The sequence below is a fragment of the Euprymna scolopes genome, chromosome 14 (genome assembly GCF_053919585.1).
Source record: "Euprymna scolopes isolate OS-2025 chromosome 14, ASM5391958v1, whole genome shotgun sequence".
Taxonomy (NCBI): Eukaryota; Metazoa; Mollusca; class Cephalopoda; order Sepiida; family Sepiolidae; genus Euprymna; species Euprymna scolopes.
In genome coordinates, this window is record NC_136495.1 from 119,952,302 (window position 1) to 119,976,177 (window position 23,876).

Sequence of the window (23,876 nt, forward strand, 5' to 3'; positions counted from 1 at the left end):
AAGACATGGAGGGAATCAGTTGATGACAACCTGATCCTGCCAGCTGGCACAAGCGAAACCGCAAGACAAGAAAAGTTGAAAGTCATTCATAAAACATCTAACCTCAAGCATGAGACAAGGTGAAAAACAAAAATAGAACAAGATGTATATGATAAGCAATTCATTGTATACGATTAGTCGAATAAAAGTTGCAATTTTTACAGATAGCCAAGATATTGTCACGCTAGACTTGATAGGATTTCAACTCGGCAAAACCAGCAAGAGTTTGAACAATCATTCTTACATCCTCTAAGATGAGATGAAAATATCAAAATTTAAGGTGGAAAGTAAAAGGATGGTTTATTGGTGTTTTACGACATATCAACCACTGTGGTGCCAAATCATTTATTGAATTAGAACAGTTTTTTCTAAAGCAAGTTCTTTCAAATCATTTGTTGGATCAGGTTTTTCTTTTATCACTTATTGAATCAAGTCTGGTTGAGTTAAGATTATATTTCCTTATACAGGTTTGCTTTTTTTTTCAAGAAGGCCAGAATTGTGTTTAGGTTTAGTTTTGCAGAATGCTTTGCTTGGCAGAAAGTAAAAAGATTAAAATGGAGTGGACCAAGACAAAAATATAGGAAAGAGTGATTCTCTGAAGGCAGCAAGTTAAATACACTATTTTTTTTACAAGTTCAAAAATCATGTAACTGAAACATTTTAATCAGTTCCTTTAACCATGAACTTTATATTGATTTTAGTTTTTATTCTCTTATAAACTATTAAAAAAATGGATCACTTATCAGAAAATTAATACATATATAGTTACTAATTAAGGTAACAAAATAAGTGTGTGTGTGTGTGTGTGTGTGTGCATAATATATATATATGGGAACAAGATTATCTTTTGGTTTCCTCTGTTGATAAGTCTGTTATACAGAAGGATGGACTCTTTTTCAACCTGATCAGTCCGCATCATAGCAGGGGTAGATTAGTATTAAAAACAATAACGAAAGGAAAAAATTGTTTATCAAAATTAAATGAATAAAAACAGAACATAATATGAGTTATTAATAGAAAAAATAACAGAAAAAAATAACAAAAAAAACTTCTTTTTTTTCTTAAAGTATTATAAGTTGATGAGTTGCTCTGCAGCTTAAGCATTTCAGAAGATGAACATGATACAAGCGATATTTCTTAGAATAAAGCAAAGATGTAGCAAATGACAGGGAGTACAACCACACTCCAAGCTCAAAAAAATCGTCAACATGATTGTGGGGAACACCAAAAGTGTTCCTTGTAGCTCCCTCTCTGAATATGTGAAACAAAATCGAAGAGATGAGAGGGAGGGGGTCTTACAAAGGATACTAAGATTGAAGTCAAAAACTTCCACAAAAAAAAAAAAAAAAAATGTATAACAAAAATTTGAAAGAATAAAAGATGTCCAAGATGCCACAAGGCTGAGAAGAGAAAGAAAGGAAACATAACATTCTTTCCACCTAAAACTATAAGAATAATTCTTTTCTCTACCACCATGATTAAGACAGTGTCCTAGTTTTCATTTTTTTTTTTTTTATTATATTTTTAAATCAAGAATCATGACTGAATTCTAATTATCACCGAAATGAAAAGTACTGATATGATAGTATCCATTATTTAGGCTTATTGTAAATATTCTTTACCTACGTTCTGTTGCGTCTTAAATCAGTAGGTGGAATTTGACCATATCTTGCTAATCATCAGTATTTGTAAGCAAAGGTCAGTTATGCTCCCCACCACCACCATGTATATACAATTCAATTGCATTGCTCTAAAGATGTCTAACAAGAATAAAAATAACTAATATTTTCACAAACTTTGTCTAAAAAAGGCCAACAAATATGAATTTGGTTTGGTGTATCCATTTTAAGACATACCAACACTTATCCATTTTAAGATATACCAACACTTATAAGGCATTAGTGTCATAAACCAATATCTATTGCAAATGATCAATTGAAAAAAAAAACAAAAACAAACAAAAAACTGCTCCGCTCTCCCTAGCAGTAAAAAGAATCGGAGATTCATAGTTTTAATTGTGGTTTTAGCATGTAAATGGTGGATTTAATGCTATTTGAACATTGCTAGCTGATATTCATTGTCCATTTAAGTGAATGTTATACCACTTACTGTCACATCAGCAAATATGGCATATGCCAAACTGGGTATGTTTGCTGTACATGTCTTGAATTATCTCCCTTTGTAAGGTTAGCCCATGACAAATATCAGTTCATATTTGGAAGAATATTGATAAGACTTATTTTTAACCAAGTAGTAACTAACTTTATTTGTAGAGCGATTCTTTTCATTTTCATCTTGTTCAATGACTATTGTTCATGATAAAAACATTCAGTTATATGATACTAAAAGTGTAATTTCTGGCACTTTTTGAAACAGTTTTATTTCTTTTTTAAGGAGGAGTGGGTGGTCCACTTTCTTCCCACTCTATAGAAGATATTAATGAAGATGTTTGTAAAAATTCCCTTATGTCAAAGCTTAAATGCAAATCAAATATAACCACTTGAAAAAAGGAGGAAAAAAATCAGTTTTGTATAAAGGGTAAAAAAACAAATAGAAAAGAAAACTTTGCCAAAAATCAGTCCATAACAATTTGAATAAAAATGCCAAAGAAAAAAGAAAAATCCACCCCTCCCTCTGGACCACGATAATTCTCATAGAAGTAGTAAGAGGGTGAGAGCAATGAAAAGACAGAAAGTAAAAAAATCAACCATTTTAAAAAAGCAAAAAAAGAAAAAAAAGAAAACAAAAAGGAGGCTCAAGACTGTCATGCAAAGACAAAGATATTTGATAGAGAAAAAAAATGACAGAAATCAGAATGCAATGATCATAGAAATGTTGATTCATCAAAAATGACAGAAATCAGAATGCAATGATCATAGAAATGTTGATTCATCAAAAATGACAGAAATCAGAATGCAATGATCATAGAAATGTTGATTCATCAAAAATGACAGAAATCAGAATGCAATGATCATAGAAATGTTGATTCATCAAAAATGACAGAAATCAGAATGCAATGATCATAGAAATGTTGATCATCTTATCAAAAAAACTTCAATAAGATGCAATTGAGAAAGATAGACATCAAAGATTTTGGTATGAGCAAGAAGACTTCTTTTTTCTTAATAAAATTAATAGTACACATACTAATATTCAATTATGTAAATCAGACTTTTTTGTTTGTTGATATGTTAAAGCCAAAATAATCTATAATCGTATGTTTACCCCAGCTCTCTTGATCACCATCCAAGTCTAATACTACTTAATACCAGCACTGACAATGGCATATTCTCAGTCTTACTCCAGGATCTAGACGGTTCATCTAGTAGATGACCGATAACCTGAAGGATCATAGTTCATTTTGATAAAATGTTATAAAGGAACTCTTTCCTATCTTCTCTCACTTAATGGATGACAGCATCTAGTATGCACAGAGACAAACAAGCAAGATCAAGAGTTTTAGTAATATAGACATATATTCTTTACATATATCCCTCATCTATTATCACTGATGGTTCAATATGATTAGACTGGAGAGATGAAGAAAAAAAAAAGCTTATTTGGATCATGCTTGTAGAGATACATTTTTAAAAGATAACTTATTTCTCATCATACATTCAAGCAGCAGACGATTGGTTCTTAGAGTTCCAGTTTGTTTTCAAATTTAATTCCAAGTTTCCTCTCCTATTTTTGTCATCTTTAGTCAATAAGAATATTAAACGATATATCAAGACCACCAGTTGTTAGCAACTTGTAATGTACCTTTATAATAATAGTTATTAAATGGCTGCTGAGAAAGCTTTCCAAAACTAAAGTGAAAACCAAAAAACGGAAGAATCAATAAATGTTAATCTATAAGCATTTTTAGTTGTGCATATTGAACGTGTGCATGTATGCATTTTTTTTTTTTTACTTGGAGAAAGGTCACCACTTATGGAGGCCCGGATGCCACTATGATACGGGTTAAGTGTTAGGTAGATGGTAACAACATGATCAGTAATAGTGGAACTTGGGTGGGCTTAATTATTTAAGAGGACGGCTCAACAGGAATTACAGATACTTAAAGTCCATGAGCCCAAAAATGACTTCCATTGCCACAGGACCATTTTAACAGACAAATGCCTGAGGGAGTATCTATACACAGATGATGTTACAAAGTCTTAGCTTTGTACGACAGCTAAGTCTCTCTCGGTTCAAAATGTTGAGATCCAGCAAGAGCAAGATAGCCAGCAACAAGTTAAACTGATGACCAGCTTAATGCGGGTACTAGTCTCCTGCTTTTCAGAGATTTGCTTCTCCTAGAAAGGTTGCCTTCACCACGGCTTACGGGAGCCCTCTCCACCCTAACACACATGGTGCTAGTTGGCCTTTGACCCTTAAAAAGGGTTCATTCGCCCCTTTGGAAGGTCTTGTTTTTAATCCTTCAGGGAGACTAGCCACCCTCCTCACCAATATATATATATATATATATATATATATATATATATATATATACACACACATACATACATACATACATACACACGTGTGGGCACCAGAAATGGAAAATTCACATATACTTCTACATTTTATCAATAGACTAGCCCTCCAACACCTTGTTCAATTATGAAGTTGGCCCGGGTGTACGCTTATTGTGAAACCTTCATTTCACACCTTCTTTCTATTTAAACATTCGTTTTTAGTTCAAGACGACAAGTTGATGCTAAAATGTTCCTGACTGTGCATACATCTCATTTGACAAGTTCTATTGACAAATGTGTTTCGTTTTTCTAGGTTAACAATTTAAAAAAGAACGCTCCACTCATTTTCTTTATCTTCATTCTGAAAATATTTTCGAGATCTTACTCTCAGACAAATGGTAAAAAAAAAAATATCTAAGAACAAGATAAAAAGAAATTCATGTGTGAAAATGAAGTGAACTCTGCATTGTGGAGAAGTGCCCTTTTGTTTTTCTCTCTTCTAAACTAGTTGCTCTACTAAAGCTTGTGAGTCTAGTCTATTCTAGTGAAAATAACTAAATAACCCAGTCAGAGCTTATACATGGCATGCCAAACTCACGGAAGCAATTGTATCACTTCCACCATTGTAGATGATTCATTATAAATAAATTTCCGTAGATAGTGTACTCATAGCTGAAGGTAAGTCAGGATTACCCCACAGCAAGTATTGGCTGATGATAATGTCTCTCACAACCTGCACCGATCTTCTTTTAATAAAAGCTGAAAGATTATCATGAAGAACTATTTATTCTGTGACGAGATTTTTTCTGTTCTTTGTGTACTCCCTTACGTACAATATAATTATATCTTTGAACAGCAAAAAAAAAAGTTTCCGCTAACATTTGAAAATTATTACATTTATAGATTACAAAACTGAATAAAAAAATTAATTGTATTAATGAAAATAAGACTTTTACAGCTATGGATGGCCCAAATATTTTTCTCCATATTTCCTGAACACTAGTCCAGGCTAATAATAATTTTACAGCGACAATAGACAGTAAAATATAGATTTAAACTGTATGAGAGTATAAATATATGCCATTGTCAGTTTATTATTATTAAACTGAACTTAAAGAGCAGAACAAGCATAAAAAATTAGATTCTTAAGATCTTCCATAACTAAAATATCCAGAGTTTCATAAATGCTAGTAGAAATTTTACCACTTTTAATCATGATGAGAACAAATACAAGAAACTTCCAGTTAATATTTGGATCACATTGTATAAAACCAAACTTAAAAACTAGGGAACTTTTTTTTATTTATTTTTTTTTTTTTACATTTTATATAAAAAAATTGAATCTGATTAAGTTCCCATGAATTTTTCTATGATTAAAAAACAAATAATTCAAAAACAAACACTGAAAATTTAGTAAACGTTAAGTATTTAGATGGGAAATTAATTAATGTTTTGTCTAGTTCTGCTCCAAATGATCTTTTTTGTTGAGTGAACAACTCCTGACAAAAAAAATATTTAGCCATTAAAAAGGTAGTTATTTTTATCATTTTCTTTAGAGATATAAAAAAAATAAACATAATTAAAAATAGAAATAAAGATTAGACCATGATTCGATTCCAGTATTCAATCCAATTAATAGCATTTTCAAGAAAAAATGGTTTACAAAAAAAAAAAAAAAATTGTTAGCATAAACTATAGAACGACTTTAACTACAGTATTAAATTTAATGTGTGTAACGAATTTATATTAAAAAAAAAAATGGGCCTCTAATTTAAAATATATTAATTGGAAGTTTCCTGTATACATAATAGTCAAAGATACCATTTAAAAATCTGCAAGTCGATAACAATGTCTGACTTGCAAATCTGACTGATTTAAAAAGACAAAGTAATCCTAATATGCAATTTGAATGGAAAACTCAATGTTATCAATTTCATATTCTACAATTGAGATTAGTTTATACAAAATAACAGGGAATTAATCATCTTAAATGCAATAAAAAATTACCATTTTTAATATTAATAAAATGGAGTACATGACTCAATGGGTTAAAACATATTACTAGAAACATGACATTTGCTATTAGATATAAACTATAATACCTGAATGAGCTAAAACTGAAGATAACTCTAAAGAATGCAATTAAAATATATTTATGACTATTCACTAAAAATACCTATGATGAGTATTAATTACTTCATATGTTAGTGCTATTCTGTTTGTAAATATTTGAATTATTTCGCAATTGAAGTGGGTAGAAAAGTGATGATGCGATTGCTATGCAGATGGTGAGAAATGAATTCGTACCTTTTAGAATTTAGTGGTATGGGATAAAAAAATAATGTCTAACATGCAAAAGTCACACACACAGGCCATTCTAAGGAATTCTAAGTGTGAAGGAACCTCTGTAATTGAAGCCATAACCATAACCATCTTGAGACATTGGTGGTGGCGGCGGCACTGGGGGAGGAGGAACAAATTGAGGAGCTTCCTGCTCCTGAGTATAGTGTTGTTCCCTCTGTAATGTTGCTGCAAGTGAAGGGAGTTTAGAAACATGAAGACAAAAAAAATCATGATTAAAAAAAAAAAAAAATTAAACAAAGCATATAAAAATAAGTTTCAGAAATTACAAGATTACATGAATATAAAAAAAATTGAAATTTATGAAATATGGCTACTTTACAAGGGAAATAACCAGGAAAATGAAATAACATACAAATACTGAAATGAAATAAGATTTAACATTAAAATTTACATAAAGACAACATAAAAATTACAACTGAAATGAGTAAAGTTAATTAAAAATATATTTTTAAATATCACTAATGGAAAATGTCATTCTGATAAAAAATTTTTTAATCATAATTGCGAAGAAGTATATTATAGACATTAAAAAAAAAAAAAAAAACATGTTAGTAATAACATCCACAAAAATAATTTATAATAAAAAAAATTAAACTCAATAAATTAATCAAGAAAAATAAAGTCACATATAACATTTTTAGTAAAAAAAAAAAAAAATCATTTCAATGAGCAATTTTTTTTTCCTCAAATATTCTATCAAAACTACTATGATGTTTAACAACAAAAATAATCTTAAAACAAAAAAATATGGCTTATCTTCACATTTTACATTGATTTCATATTAAAAATTCATTCAATTTTGTCAGTTTTTCAAAAGAATATTTCTTGAAGAGTGCAAGATTATTAATTGTATTTTATGACTTATTGAACGTGTACTTAAACATTTTGCATGTTAATATTGTCATGAGGAAAAAAAAATATTTATGGTACCAGTGTAGTAGAAATTCTATTGATACTTTGTAGTAGCACGATTCCTACCATCTGATTCAGTTCAGCAACATTTTGACAAATATTACTACCTTTTATCTGATGGCTTTGCAAAAAAAAAAAAAAAAAAAAAAAAAAAAGGTTTTAAATATTTTATTCCTTATCCACAATTCTTTCGTTGGGTGTCAATCGATTTAATAACATATGCCTTTTTCTTCTCTTAACATCCTTTCTCAGAAAATAGACATATTTAGTTTCTCACTACTTTGTTATTTTAATTGTATGTGCTCGACTGAGCTCCACTTTGTGACCCCCCTCCCTCCATGTAAAACAATCACAGCAAAAACTTAACTATAATCAGTGTTAATAATTTCCTCTTTTCTCTGTACCTAAAACTAAACGGAACTTCCATGAGCAAAGTTTCTTTCCAAGAACTACCCATCTGTGTAATAGATACCATAGGACTGCTTGCCAACTAACTAAAGATGTCGATTTTTAAAGTCTAATGTAAACAAATTCTTATTAAACCATCCTTTTAAATAGCCATTCTGACCAGTTCACAATCATCATTACTAATCTCCTTGGTATTTCATTGTCCACCTGTCAAACTTTATCCTTGAGTAGCCTTTGATCCTGAATAAGCCATAACTAGTTTATAAAAAAAACATGCATGACGTTAACTTACAAATCTGACCACTCAATAAATTTGGGAATTTTAACATAAGTCTTAAAACTTTAATCTGACATTTTTTCTCTTTGTGTACAAGTATCTGCTTTAGTAGGATTCATGCAACAATAAATTTGATTCAGCACAAACCAAGCCATATTGGAGAGAACTTGAATGCCTACTAGACACTGTCCTCGAGTGTCTAAGGTCTCTCTGTACAGGGATTTGTTAGAACAACCTGGCATTAGGATACTTTTTCCATAGAAGTAAACCCTGACCAAATATTCAAAATAACATAGTATTCGCTGCCTAAATAAGATCTCATCACTATTGCTAACCCACATTAGCTTTTACGAGGAATGGTGTACCTTCTCCAAGTGATGTTACCTCAAGTAATAGCACGAAGCTGGATACTCCACCAGACTAGATAAATTCTCGTCTTGGAATCCAGTAAAACCAAGAGACCAAAAGGAAAGATATACTAGAACATATAAAAATGGTTAATTGGGGAGAGGAAAATTATGTTCTCAATTTCTTTACTAACTCAATGTTTGAGGAATAAAGAACTTAAATGGAACATTCAAATATCTATGTATCTCATAGCCCCAGGTTGTGGCCCCTTGACTTCTGATAACTTCGACTGAAGTAAAATAAAACAAAAAAGGGAGAACTTAAATGCCTACTAGACATTGTCCTCGAGTGTCTTGAGTCTCTCTATACACAGGTTTGTCAGAACAACGTAGCATGGTGATACTTTTCCCTACAAGTAAACCCTGACTAAATATTCAAAATCACATAGTATTCGCAGCCCAAATAAAATTTCCTCGGTATGGCTAACCAACATTTGCTGTTACAAGGAATGGTGCACCTTCTTCAAGTGATTTTACCTCAAGTAAGAGTACAAAGCTGGATACTCCACCAGACAAAGGGAATTCTTGTCCAGGAATTCAGTCACAAGAAAGATAAACTATAACATATTTAAATGGTCAATTGAGGAGAGGAAAAAATTATGTTAAACTTTTTTACTAACTTTGTGCTTGAGATGTAAAGGAGAACTTTAATGAAATATTTGAATATCTATGTATCTTATATAGAGATCAAGCGTTAGCCCCAGGAAGGAGGCCTCTTGATTTCTGAGAACTTTGAAGAAAAATAAAACGAGTCTCCAATGATGCAGGGTTAAGGTCTCACCGTACCGGACTTTGTCAGGACAACCTAGCATGAGGATACTTTTCCCTAGAAGTAAACCCTGGACAAATATTCAAAATCACAACCCTGACTAGATATTCAAAATCAAATTGTACTTGCACTCCAAATAAAATCTCTTCAGTATGACTAACCAACACTGGCTTTTCTGAGGAATGCAAATTGCATCGTTATGATGATTGAACTTGTGCATTAATGATCTGAAAGTTTCATCTTTCTGTTGCAGATATTGATGGTGTGAGACTAAGAAAGCAACTCCTGTAGTGGACTTGTGTCAGAAGTAGAGATGTGTCATTGAATTCCCGGTAAAAGTGCATTGTGAATGGTGGTGACTACGCAGAAAAATAAATTCTGGGACACAAAAAGTCACTAATTTTAATGGTACCACTTCTATCTTTGCAGCTCTTCAACTTTTTTGAAAAAAAAAAAAAAAAAAAATTGGAGGCTTTCATTTTGAAATGATCCTGGTAGTCTGGGAATGTTTGAATGACCTTCAATCAAGCAGTACTGGACAATACAATGTTAACACCAGTCACATAATCAACTAGAGGGGCAATCTACTGCATGAATGAATGCCATTAAAACATTGATTTTGAGGATTTAATATTTGAAATCTCTTTTAAGGCTGATAGAGCAAAAGACTAAAAAGTGTGTACCAGTTCCAAAAATGGTTTCTTTTTATTAAGGTTTATGAATTTGTAATATTTGAAAAAAAAAAAGGTTGGGCAGTTATTTTATGGCATCAAATTTGGTGCTTGGATTTTAGTATAAAACATGATTAACAGATCATCAAACCGATTCCAATATTAGTAAAACATGAGATAACAATGGTTTCAACAGTTATAAAAATAAAATAGGCACACTGAAAAGTTTACGTTCTGATGATCGAGATAGATCATCGAATTAAAAAACAAAATCTTACTTGTAGGGTCATCAGAAAAGTTTCTACAGACATAATAGTTTCTGCTTTTTATTTGTTTTTTTTTCTCAGCGCTATACTTGCTATATGGAGTACTTTTTTATATTTATTTTTTCTTGAACATTAATAATGTTGACATCCAAACTCGTACATCAACTGAATTCTATTTAAGAAATGCAAAACTGTGGGTGGTTTAAAAAGAGCCATCACTCGATTCATAAGATCATAGGAGCCCACACAAGAGTTATTACTGAGTAATAGTGTATGTGTGGAGAGATGCAATCATCAGATATTATATATATATATATATATATATATATATATATATATATATATATATATAATAATTCCAACAATCAGACATATCAAACTGAAGCTCACACACACCATAAAACAGTCAAAAACAAAAAGTCTAGACTCAAATTGTGCCCTCCTTAGGGCTTTTCACTAGGACACTTAGATCTAGAATTTGAAGTCAGAGTCATTGCAAGTGGAACATAGACCCTACCACAGAGTCACAATGCTGTACACAAAAGTCTTATAACTATCACAGAATATGCAAACTTTCTCAACCAGGGATGCAGTGATCCAACTCGCAAGAACAACTGATGTCTCATAGCAGTATATATGTATGCACACAATGCATAAGGTGCATTTATTTAAAATATTATTAGCTTCACATCGTCGTTTCAAAATGAACGGTAAAAAAATAAAAAAATGGAAAGAAAACTATCTTACTTTAAATGTCAACAGACATAAACCTACTGACCAAACAGATATCACACTTTCTCCTTTAAAAAATCATTTTGATAAGTTTGATAAAAAAAAAAATTTTTTCTCAAGTTCTTGCAAAGCAATCTCATCTAATGATGATAGAAGCTTCTTACCGAAGAGTGTTCTCTTTGTAGAGACTAAGAAACCATGGAGACTTTACACAACAGGTTTGATTAAATGCAAGCAAGCAAAGCCCATTTACACTTGGGGGTGGAGCTAAACATAACTGTTGGCAAGAAATTATTTTAAACAAAATGCAGTTGGAAAATTAATCAAAAGCAATTTATTTTGATTGAATTGCTCATGTGTAACCTATTTTTAAAAATATTTAATATTCAAGCATTATAAAATTACTGCATATATTAGTTCAAAGGACATAAAATACTTTAAACAAGTGATTAAAAAATTGGCTACCTCGCCCAGAACCTATATTTACGGTAACTTAAAATGTTTATATCTTATTTTAATTATTAATTTTTTAAATAAAGAGACACAAATAAGTAGGTAAAAAAAAAAAGAAAAAAAAAATGGTGCTTCTTCAAAATGAGAACAAAGATAAAAATTTGAGATAATTAAATTCAATTAAAACCAATGGTATCTAATTGTCATGCCGAATTTAGTACAATATCAAAAAATTATGAAAAATGATAAAGTAGAAAATTAATTATTAATGAAAATAATTTTTGAAATGAATTGTAAGTTATACTTAAATAATAGACAGATCAATAGGGGAGGTAAACTACAGTTTGCCTTGTTAAATTTTCCCCCCAAAACGATGGCAGTCACTAGATTGTGAAAATACATATGTTATGTAAAAATACCGTAAAAAATTACTATTATTGCAACATGATATTTAAGCAGATAACGTTAATTTTTTATAGAAATTCAATCTTGCAGCTTTCGATTATTGTTCTTATTCTGAAGAAGCACTAGCAAAACATTTTTTTTTTTTTACTAATTTCCCAACTGTATTTTGTTTAAACAATGTTGCCAATAGTAATGTTTAACCATGGGTTTTTTCAATATTTTAGTTTTAAATAAATAAATTCCTGATTAATGTGATGTGAATTATGCAAAGTTATTGTCATGAGTAAAATGATCAACAGGTTTTGTATTTTTGTAAGTATGAAATAAGTTAGGACACAACAAATATACAAGGGAAAAAAAACCTCCATGAAGTCGGATTATTTAATCAAATTTGATCAAGAGTTATATCCTCTTAGTTTGGAGATGAGGGTTTCTCACATCACAGGTAGCATAGTTTTCAAACTTTGCATGTTCATTAAGGCACTAATTTGCATAGGAATGATGGTACTTCATTATTAACCAATCATAATTTATGGTTGACAGCCACAATTGTCTAAGAGCCAACCCCAGCACTCATTTACAAAATAATACTCCAGTTATCATAACTCGATGAAAATATTAACAGTTGCTTAACAGACAATTCAACATAAAGAGTTTTTTTTTTCTTTTCTCCCATTACACCTCCACCCCACCATCTATTTCTCAATTGCAATATATTCAATAAATATTACAGGTAAAAAATATGAAGTCTGTTTGGAAGTTATCCTACCATCTATAATATGAATCCCATCTGTCTGTTTAAAGTATGTATGTCTACCTAAAACTTTCGACAGAGGTGATTGATTTTCACGAGATCAGTATCGTTTTGAAGCTCGACCCTTCGGATGATAAATATTGAAAAATTGGCTAAAAACATTAATTCCTACACCCTCAACTGGGCACTTTTCTACAGGAAGGGGGTCGTTTATTTTATTTTTTATTTTTTGCTGATATTTTTATAAGTCATCCCCTCTTTTCGATTGACTAGCCTTAATTTAAACTTTCACCACTTCCGGTTTGGCAATGGACGCAACAGTAAAGATGTCACTTTTTTCACATTTTTTTCCTCCTTCACAGTACGGGTTCGAATCTGCCTGCCTTCTACCACTTTGTTTTTTTGCTCAACACACACCTTCAAATACCCAGGCAATGCCGAGCATCCAGGCTAGTCCATTTAATAAAAGGGAAATCAATCTCTTATGTAAATATATCTTCATCCATATAGGATTTCTAGAAACATCAAACAGATTCTGAAGTGATTGTTTTGTTGGGTTTTACAGCATGTCAACCCTTTGGGTCATTTTTATACCGATTATCTATGAGTTTAGGAGGCCTTTACTCCCTGCTCTAACCTGACATATAAGTAATATGTTCATTTGTAAGTTTTTGGTAAAGGCTAATTTTTTTAAGATATGAAAGTATGGTGTTGGGTTTGTTCTTCTTGAATAGATCCTTAATGTTTTTTTTCTTTATATAAACTATCTCTTGTTATAAAGTCAGTAGAATGTGCGAGTGGAGTTTGACATACTTTACAAATGGGCTGATTTTCTTTTCTCAAGAGGTATGAGTGGGCTAAATGAGTATGTCCCATTTTTATTCTTGCTAGTGTGACCGTGTTTCTGTTGCTGTTTTTTTGTTTCATTGAGTATGTATTGATATGTTTTTTTTAAGATCCGAGTAGAGATTTTGAAATTTGAATCCGTTGGAATGTTTAAGGCAGTTTTTGCTGCTGAATCAGCTAATTCATTTCCTTGGATACCGGTATGGCTCTGAAGTGATTTGAAACAGGAAATACATGTATTGATGCAAGTAACAAGCACTGTCATATATATATATATATATATATATATATTGGTATTGATATTAAAGTTTCAAGATTTCAAATGCAATTCAAATAGAAAGATTAGGTCTAATACCAGATTATATAAAGTTATAAATATATATCAGCTGTCATATTTCTGACTAGAGAGCTCAATGTATTTAATGTACAAAAGAAATATTTAAGGCTGTAGTGTAACTTCCTCTAGCACATTACAATTATATTTTGCCCAGAGGATGTTGTCAAGTCTAAACATAAACTAAAAAATACAGTATCACTCATTTTTAAACATTCAGATATGGTGTGAAGTTTTAGCTTATCTTTATACTATACTTTCTATACTGATAGGAACCTGTGGGCTGAAATAATTGTTTCTTTACTATAGGAGAGGAAGTTACCTTATATCTACACATACAACCCCCTCCTACAAAAAAAAAAAAAAAAAAAAAAAAAAAAAAAGATCTCCTAGGAAAGTTTAAATTATCCACTGAAAAATCTATGTTTGCTTTTAATGAAATCTAAACTATAAATAAATGCAACATAATTACAATATTTGATCCATTTTTTTTAATGAAAGCAAGATATAAGAAAAAAAAAAATCTTCAAATTTTCTTAGCTCATAACTTCAGCTGTGTGATCTATATTTTCACACAATATGCTTTTGACTTAAAATATTCTGGGGGTCTGATACTCTGCATTTACTAATCTGATTTTAGTATGTTTAGTGATGAATCAAGTCTGAGTTGGAGGATAAAATTGAAGTTTCATACCTTTTTCAACAGTATGAACGAAGCTTCTTTCCTAGAACTACCTGCCTGTGGAACACTGTTCCACTGGCCTGCTTCCCAACCAGTTACAATAATTGCAAATAACAGGCTTGCTCCATCATATATATATATGAAATTATGTAATTATATTCATCAACCTATAATAACCTATATAATTACATTCATTAACCCTTATCCTAGAGTGGCCTTCGAGCCTTGATAAGTGAGGTGTCCCTTGAAAAATAAAATAAATACCATAATAAAGACAATTTGATTTGAGCTCAATGTAGCTGATTGCATAGTCCATGACTGTATCCATTAGGCCAATCAGACATTTTTCACTTAATTCTAATATTGTGAACTTGTCCAGAGAGATGGTTACTCAATCTTTTACTAAGTACATAAAAGCAATAAAATTAAAAGTAATTGTTTTAACAAATGGCAAATATATCAAATATCCCAAATATTTTTTAAAAATGTTAATTTCGATCAGACTTTTGTTTCTCATCAAGTGTTATTTCCAAGAATTCATCAAAAACATTCAAAAGTAGAAATAAAGAAAATAAAAATCAGAAATTTTGTTTATATATAAATTAACAGACACATTCATTCACATGCAAAAGTACTTTAAGAAATATGTTACATGCATAGCTAAAAGTAAATAAAAATGAAACATTAGAATTCAGGATGGTGTTGGTAGTAGAGCAATACCTTCTGGAACTTGGGCTCTTCCATCAGTTGCATGCTGGTCAGGAACTGTAGAAGGCAATCAAAATTTGAACCCATTAAAATTGAGGTACAATGGTCAATATGAATGCAAGTTGATTGTATAGGCAAATACCCTCCAAAAAATACCACCAGAAAATTTTCATTTAATTTATTTTCGAAGCTGAAGCTCAATTTTTATTTATTTTTTTTTCTTCTCGAAACCTTGTTGCAAAAAATTAAAAATAAATGAAACAAATACAATAAAAATCTTGAAAGAAATAATTGAGATTATTTTATACAAGATTACCCAGTTTGATAAAGAAAACCTCCACAAATCTTTCTCACCATTGTAGACAGATTAGTAAATATTTTAACTCGCATATTCGTTTACAATAGACAACTTATTTCCCTTGTTTTATATAAAAGATTCATCAGATATACTTGATCAAAATTATATATATTAAATAAATATACTCGTCAAAGTAATACATTTCAGGTCTGATGTCACAGATTGGACAAAAAATAAATTTGACAAAATGCATAAAATGGAGTAAAATTTCAAAGATTATTTTTCAAAACCATTGGAGATACAAATGAAATATTTTTAATTTTTGCAGGAGATTAATGCACAGTTTTCTTCTATTAACCTTACAACCACCTTGATATTTATCTACAGAAAATAAAATCCATGAAGCATTGTTAAATATGTAAATAAACATGACAGAAAAACTAGAAATGTCTGATCTAATAATGAAAATAGGATTAACAGCATTCACATAACTTTTTACATTCTGATGTGTTCTCTTTGGTGCCAAACACTTGACTCTCTTCTCCCGAATACATCCTTTTTAACACTAATTTATTGATATGTAAATTAATGCATATCAAACTATATGCCTCCCTGATCCTTAAAGATAATTCTACATGTAAACCCGTGCTCAGATCGGTACTCACATCCCTAGGGCTTCTACTAACCACTGACTATACTGCCAGACGCCGCTGGACTTCACTCTGCGACGGCAATTTTCAAAATGTTTAATTTGAATCACAGTATCTCCATTTCAGTGACAACAATTTTTCAAAAATCTGACTCTTGAATGTTTACTTAAAATTCTCCATAACATGATAATTTTCCACAAGTCTGGCTCTCAAATTCTTCAAAATGCTTTATAGCACAAGTTCGATTCTTAAATGTGTATTCAAAATTCTCCATAACAGTAATTTTCAAAATGTTTGACTCCTTTATGCTTATTCAAAATTCTCCATGATATGCATACGGCAGCTGTAAATAATTCAATGTTCATCTGTCACATAAACCTCACTTTTAATGCCAAATCAATGCTTATAATCTAATAAAAAAAGATTGCTAGCATTCGCACGACTTCTTACATTCTGACATGTTCTCTTTGGTGCCAAACACTCGACCTCTCTTCCCACGTTCTTTTTAACGCTGCTAATTTATTGATACGCAAATTAATGCATGTCAAACTACAATTTCCAAACAAAATAACAGATCTTCACATAATCCTGTTTGTTTGAAACAATATCAAGAGATGTTTGTCCTAGTGACATATGGCCGAGTGGTCCTAGACGTTGTATCAAAGTTTACAGTTATCCAAAGGTGCGGAGTTCAATCCTGAATGAAGGCAGTGAAAAGTAACATTCAAAACAGAGAATCAGCAACTATGTCCAGAGCCTAGCTGGAGTCCGAACACGGTACCTCCGTAATAATAATAAAGGGTTGGGTTCGAGACTCCTAATAAACGGTTCCCCAGTTCGATACTAAACATCTGATGAAGGCTTGAGGGCAAAACGGCCAAAACGTGACTATAACAACCAAGATGAGGAAGTCAGTCCGACAATCTCAATAAATGAAAACACCTCATCTCAAAAGTACAGACAATTACTCTTAATAAATGTTTGTCTTAGTTTGGAAAATCTAAGTAAAATCTTTGTGATTTTATGTCATATTGAAGAAACTGACATTCTTGTCCCTACAGCCAAATATGAGTGTGGGGAATGATCAGGAGAAACGTCAGAAGTAAAAAAAAAAAAAAAAAAGGTGGGGGAGGGGTAAAATATAAAATTATAAAACATGAATAAAAATCAAAACGGAAAACAAAACAAAAAACGGAAATGAAACAAATTTAAAGAGGAATAAACAAACAAAAAAGAAAACGAAACAAATAAAAAATGAAATCAAAACAAAACAAAAAAACAAACGAAAAAAAAAAAATTGTCCAAATTTGTGATAGTTATTAGTTTTAGCCATGGATCCAACCAACTTCTTAAAACCATAAACGCCCATAATGGAATTTTTGATCCCTCATCAACTTCCAGACACGTACAAAGAAACAAAATATCAATAAATTTATCCATAGGATACTGGTTTTATAATGGTTTGTGATTTCACCTTATGATGACAGATTACTATAATAAAGATTTTGTATGTATTTGTAAGCAAAATTCTGATTATATTTATGCACTAGTATAGATATAATCACCTGTGATATTTAACAACATGTTAGTTTTTAAATAGCACTAGGTGCCTTCAATAAGTTTCCAAATTTTTTTGTACGGTCATTTAAAATTGTTATAGACTCTTGAAAATTCAGTATGTTATTGCTATTACATCTTATGAGATGATTAACCAATTTTTATAATTTCAGGTTCAAATGAACAGGTACGGCTCGAATTGGAATACACCCTACTAAAACCAGATTGCCAGAGCTGGTGAATTTCAAAAATGCAATCTGGATGTGAGGACACTTTAGAATAACGATATGCAATAAAATTTTGTTTTAAATTTGGAAAAAATACCACAGAAATGTATGGAATCCTTCAGACTGCTTTTGGACAATCTTGCATGAATCGAGCATTAGTTTTTGAGTGGGATAAGAGGTTTAAGTAAGGCAGAGAATCTGTGAGGGATTATGAGGTGTGGGAGGAGTAAGGAAGTCAGAACACCAATGTTGATTGGCCAAATAAAGAATTTCATGGATAAGGACCATTGTGTATTTATAAGAAACAATAATTGCACAGTTTGATGTCAGTGTGGGAACTGTACACACAATTTGCGAAGAACTAAAAATGCAGAAGATTTGTGTGAATGCATCAGTCCACAACTCCATCCTTGTCAAAGACTAATTAACCAAAATGGACATCAAGACAGTTCCTCACTCTCCCTATAGTCCAGACCTTGCTCCCTGTGACCTTTAGTTATTCCTTAAGCTCAAGGAAAACCTGAGAAGATGTCGGTATGAGACAATAGAGGAGATGAAGGCGGCTGTGACAAGGGTTATTGGCATGCTCACACAAGGATTTCTATAAAACCTTCCAGAAGTTGTTGGAATGGTACGAGTGCATTGCATCCGAAGGAGATTACTTCGAAGGGGACTCGATTTTCATGTGCATACTATCAATAAAAGCATCCATACGAAAAAGCCTGAAAAATTATTGAAGGCAGCTCGCATTTAGAATTTTGATGAGAAGCATAAGAAATGAATTTTACATAATCTTTAGTAAAATTTATTTTTCTTTTCAGGTGATCCAGCTTTCAGGATCATCAACTTGAAAGAATATAAAGAAAAGCATTGTCATAGGTCACCAAAAGGATTCACGTATTACACTCATCACATAGCGAGCCATTAATCTTATGAGTAGAATTTCACAATGAAATATTGGTTTTGGTTGAAACATTTTGTTGAATAGAGATTTGTTTGCAAATTTACAGAATGCAGCATTGCCAGAATGAGAAAACTGGGACAAAACTTAAAACACTCAATTTATATATGAACAAAAAAACAAACAAAAAAAAAAGTGCATAAATTTAAAATGTATATATTATCATGAGATATGCAGATTTGATAGAAAAGGTCATATATTGCTCATTTTTAATAGCATTTTTGGAATTAGTTAATATATTTTCATTATATTTCAGCAGAACGTAATATTAGACAGGAAAGACTAATTACATAGAAATCAGAAATAGATATTTTTTTGAAAAATTAATGTCACAGTTTGACACCATGATATATCATACACAAGGAAAGTTAGATAACCCATTGGCTAAAGCACAGTATAAAAATCAACCTTGATAAGGACAACAGACTAACCCACCCCTCCAAAAAAAAAGAAGTTCTATGTAAAAAGAACAGTGCAATAAAGATGGTAGAGCAGAAAAAGGGAGAAGAGTTCAGAATATTGCAATTAAGAAAGGGGACGAGGATAAGGAGTAAGGTGAAAAATTCCAAACAGTTTTTATTGTTTTTTTTTAAATAATTGGTTAAATATTTTTTTTTTTTAAAGCAAACAAAAAAAAAATTTTTTTTTAACTCCCCTCCCTCACTGTATAAGTTTTAACTTAACAATGAAGTATCTTGTCTTTACAATTTCTACATTACACATTGTATAAATAATTAACGATAAGGGAGTTACTCAACTAATTCAATTTTAGATACATTCTTTGATAGTCAACCTACGTGGAGTTCAAATTCTTGTAGATCTATTGCAGTTATGTTGTTAGAAAAAGTATGAATCTGCAATCACTATGGATAATTTTGTACAAAATATTTCCTTTGTCTGTATCATGATGTATCGACACTTTGATGCGTAACTTCTATTCCAACTATCATCAACGGACTTAAGGTAATGTCAGCATTCAACAAAGCCAAACTGTTCACTAAGAACTTCACATCAAACTCCACCCTGTGTGATAATGGCTGCCCAACCCATGAATTTCCTCCAAGGACTGACAAAACTCTAAGCAACATCCACATATCTGTCCGAGAGATTTCCAGAATTGTCAAGTTTGATTTTAGCAAATCAACTGGCTCTGACATTCCAATTATTGTGCTCAAAAAGCTGCAACTGGAAGTAGTCCCTATGCTAACAAAGTTATTCAAACATTGTCTTAAAGAAAAATGCTTCCCAACACCTTGGAAAATCTCAACAGTCTGCTAAATATTTAAAAATATAAGGGATTAGTCTTCAGCCTCTTGTGTGTCATGAGTAAGTTGCTAGAGTCCATGATAAACAATGAAGTTGTCAACCACCTCAGCAAAAACGATTTATTCAGCGACATGCAATATGATTTACATTCTGAAGAATCAACTAATGTGTTAATGGTAATATCACACAGGATCAGTGAATCTGCTTACAATGGCTTCATTTCCAGAGCAATAGCTATTGCCATCTCTAAGGTATTTGATAGGATTTGGCATAGATGTCTACTTCATAAGATTTCCAGCAATAGAATAGCTGGAAATGTCCTCAACCATAAAATCCTTTCTCTCTGAAAGGTTTATTAAAGTAGTCGTTGGCAAAAATCCGAAGGTCATAGTATTAACATTGTCATAACTCAGGGATACATCCTGGGACCAATTCTTCTCTTGATCTTCATCAATGACCTCTCAAATCATATTCTTTGTTCATTTATCGACATCTATGCAGACAATACTACTATTTATCTCAACACTTCAAAGGTCAACAAAGATCAGGATCTTTCCAATTCTCTCTCCTCCGACCTGGAGCATGTGGTACAATTGGGTAAAAAAATGTTATATTAAATACATCCAAAACCAAACTTCTATCTTTTCACTATCAACACCTATACCCCCACTTTACCCAAGTTGAAATAAATGGCTCATCTTGAAGAAGCACCCTGAAGCTGACCTTTTACCCTGACCTGAAATGGAAAACCCACATCAGATCCGTTGCCAAAAATCACTGGAAAAATGGTGAGATCTCACTCTCGACACAATCCTCTACCTGTAGAAGAATCAGGTATGTCCTAAAATGGAATACTGATGCCATATCTGAGGCGGAGCCTATAAGAGCACTCTTTCCTGCCTTGACAGAGTACAAAACCGTCTTCAAAATTTAATGGGCAACAACCTTTTTGCCTCCCTACTTCTTGTTCTATAATTAATTTTATTGTAGCGCCAATCTATGGTCCCTGCCTGTAAAACGTTCGCAACAAACACTCATTTAACTACAACAAACACCGACAACTTTCCTCACTCATTTTGCCTAAAAATAAATAATTCCATGAGCAGAGTTTATTTCTTAGAACTGTCTGTCCGTGTAATGCAATACCATGTATCTGCTTCTTGATTGACTATAACATGGTTATCTTCAAATCTTATGTGAATAAATTTCTATTGACTCATTTTAGATAATCTAGCCCTAACTTAGTTCCACCATAACTGATTATGTAATCATCTACCTAACATCTATCTTAGAGTGGCCTTCTAGCTTTGATACATGGTGACTTCAAAAACAGCATATGCTTTAAACAATTAGAGACAAATCATTATCACCCCTCATGTGTGGAAGTTCATATCTTTCCTTGCGATACATCCAGTGGAAATTGAACTCTGCTTGTTAGGTCTACATTCTGTAACAATGGCACGAATATTTTTGAAAAGATTCATTGTTTTATCTAAAATAATTTCAGATTTTGTTGATAAATTGTTTTACAAAATGTCAAATGTGCTTTCTAGCCGTATTGTACAATCATATTTTCTAACCTATCAATACAAATAGACAAATCAATCAATAGAAATATTCTCAGATGTATTACTCGAGTTATTTAAACTACACTTCTCAACTTGAATGTTATTCTCACAACGTTTCAGCCGACGTAATCTTCTTCAGGTGTATTTTGTCAAACCTGAGAATCTGTATGAAATTTCACTTTATTTAATCCACTGAGGTTAACATACTCATATTTTGCCAACCATGACAGGGTAGAAGTCTCGAGTAATTTGAAATTGTATTATTAGAATTAGTTGCACTGATGATTGAACCTTCAACCTCCAAAAAGAAGGTAACTTAAAACCGAGTTTTACTTAGTACTTACAATTCTAGTATGAATTTTAGGAGCCTTAAACCTATTCTTGTTTTTAGATATACAATCTTACTATAGATCAATATGTATTACAACATATATTTAATAATTAATGGTGACCATATTGTATTTAATTCTATAGTAAGTTTACTTAGATCATTGTTACCCAACATATATACTGTTTCTTTGAGTCATCTTACTCTCCATTGTTCTTCTGTCAATAAATTTTACTTCATTCAATAAAAGTAAATGGTTTCCACCCTTTTTCCTCCATAAGTGATCAGCCATACCCAACTTTTCAACATTTCCACATATTACAGCTTTTCAGTTCTAGTCTTACTTTTAGTAAGCAACATGTCTAACTTTAATACATTTTTTTTGTCATGATTTCTTTTTCTGTAAGAGTGCCGACTTGCACAAGATACTTTTGGAGAGTTGAGTCATTTCTGAATACTGTCCTGATGTCATATGGATTACATATTCTTAATTTTTTTCCGACAAACCCTTTACATATTTCATAAAAACTGCAGGGTTTTGGGGTAATGTCCTTTAGTATTTGGTTCCAATTTCTTTGAGCTGATGTCATACTATGGATAATTATTTTGGTGGAAGATTTCTCTTAAATTGTACATTTCCTCTTGATATATATATTGCTGTTATTACATATTGCCTTTGCTCAATGTTGTAGGCAATTCTTTTCTTTACATTATATGGATGGCAGGAGTTAAAATTTTGTTGTCCAGTGAAAGTTGGCTTTCGATATACAGATGAGAACAGTAGTCTGCAGAATCAAAATAATAGAAATTATCAATCCTAATTTAAAAAATGAACAAATATCCATAATTTCTTCAATATTATCTAAATGTGTTATTGTGCTGAAAGAAAGTGTTTTTAGTGTATCTAGTTTTTTTGTGATGGTAGAGATTGTTTTTGTTTAATGTGTATTTATAGAAATAAGTCGCTGATGGTTATAGTTATATAAAAGAATCTCTTGATAAATATAATTAGTAATTAAGCACTGGATATTATTAACAAGTCCTTTCTTAAAAATGTTTGCAGTAATTAATAATTAGTAATCTAGATTCCCGCATGCTTGCCCCACCCAGTTGCCAGGCCTTTTATAAGCATTATCTTGGTAAGATGACAACCAAATTTAATGACTTGATTAGATAATAATCAAAATGTTAAAAATGACAATAAAAAAATAAAAATACTTAGGAAATTTGGATAAAAAGCAAAAAAACCCTAAATTTATTAGGAAAAAAAAAAAAAAAAAAAAAAATGAAAGCCATTTTTTTTTCTCATACGGTTTACAAGATTCATGCAAGTGAGTTGCCACTACACACAGAGTTTGTGTACCTCCTTCAGCAACTACTTCTTCAGGAAGTTTGGGACATTCGTTGATACCTTCGTGGAGTGCAAGGAGAGGTGCCAGGGGCTCCATCTCAGCAAGTAAATCCTCCATGATTTCCTCAGCTGATTTTGATGCAGGGGCATTTGCATTTTCTGAATATAACAACACACTTTTAG

General features: G+C 31.5%; 1 protein-coding gene across 12 annotated transcripts in view; it reads right to left on the reverse strand.

The window, feature by feature from the left end:
* LOC145293255 (vinculin-like) overlaps positions 1 to 23,876 on the reverse strand; it is a 317,004-nt gene that overhangs the window by 42,416 nt on the left and 250,712 nt on the right. For 4 of the 12 annotated variants that reach the window (XM_080139837.1, XM_080139835.1, XM_080139834.1 and 1 more), the window contains exons 18-20: positions 23,706 to 23,852; positions 15,500 to 15,544; positions 6,903 to 7,028 (exon numbers count right to left, since the gene is read on the reverse strand). The exons of 3 other annotated variants lie outside the window; for them this stretch is intronic. In XM_080139837.1, coding sequence (XP_079995963.1) covers positions 6,903 to 7,028; positions 15,500 to 15,544; positions 23,706 to 23,852 — 318 coding nt within the window. The remainder of the gene's footprint in view (positions 1 to 6,902; positions 7,029 to 15,499; positions 15,545 to 23,705; positions 23,853 to 23,876) is intronic. 5 more of the 12 variants (XM_080139836.1, XM_080139840.1, XM_080139841.1 and 2 more) reach the window with 5 other exon arrangements.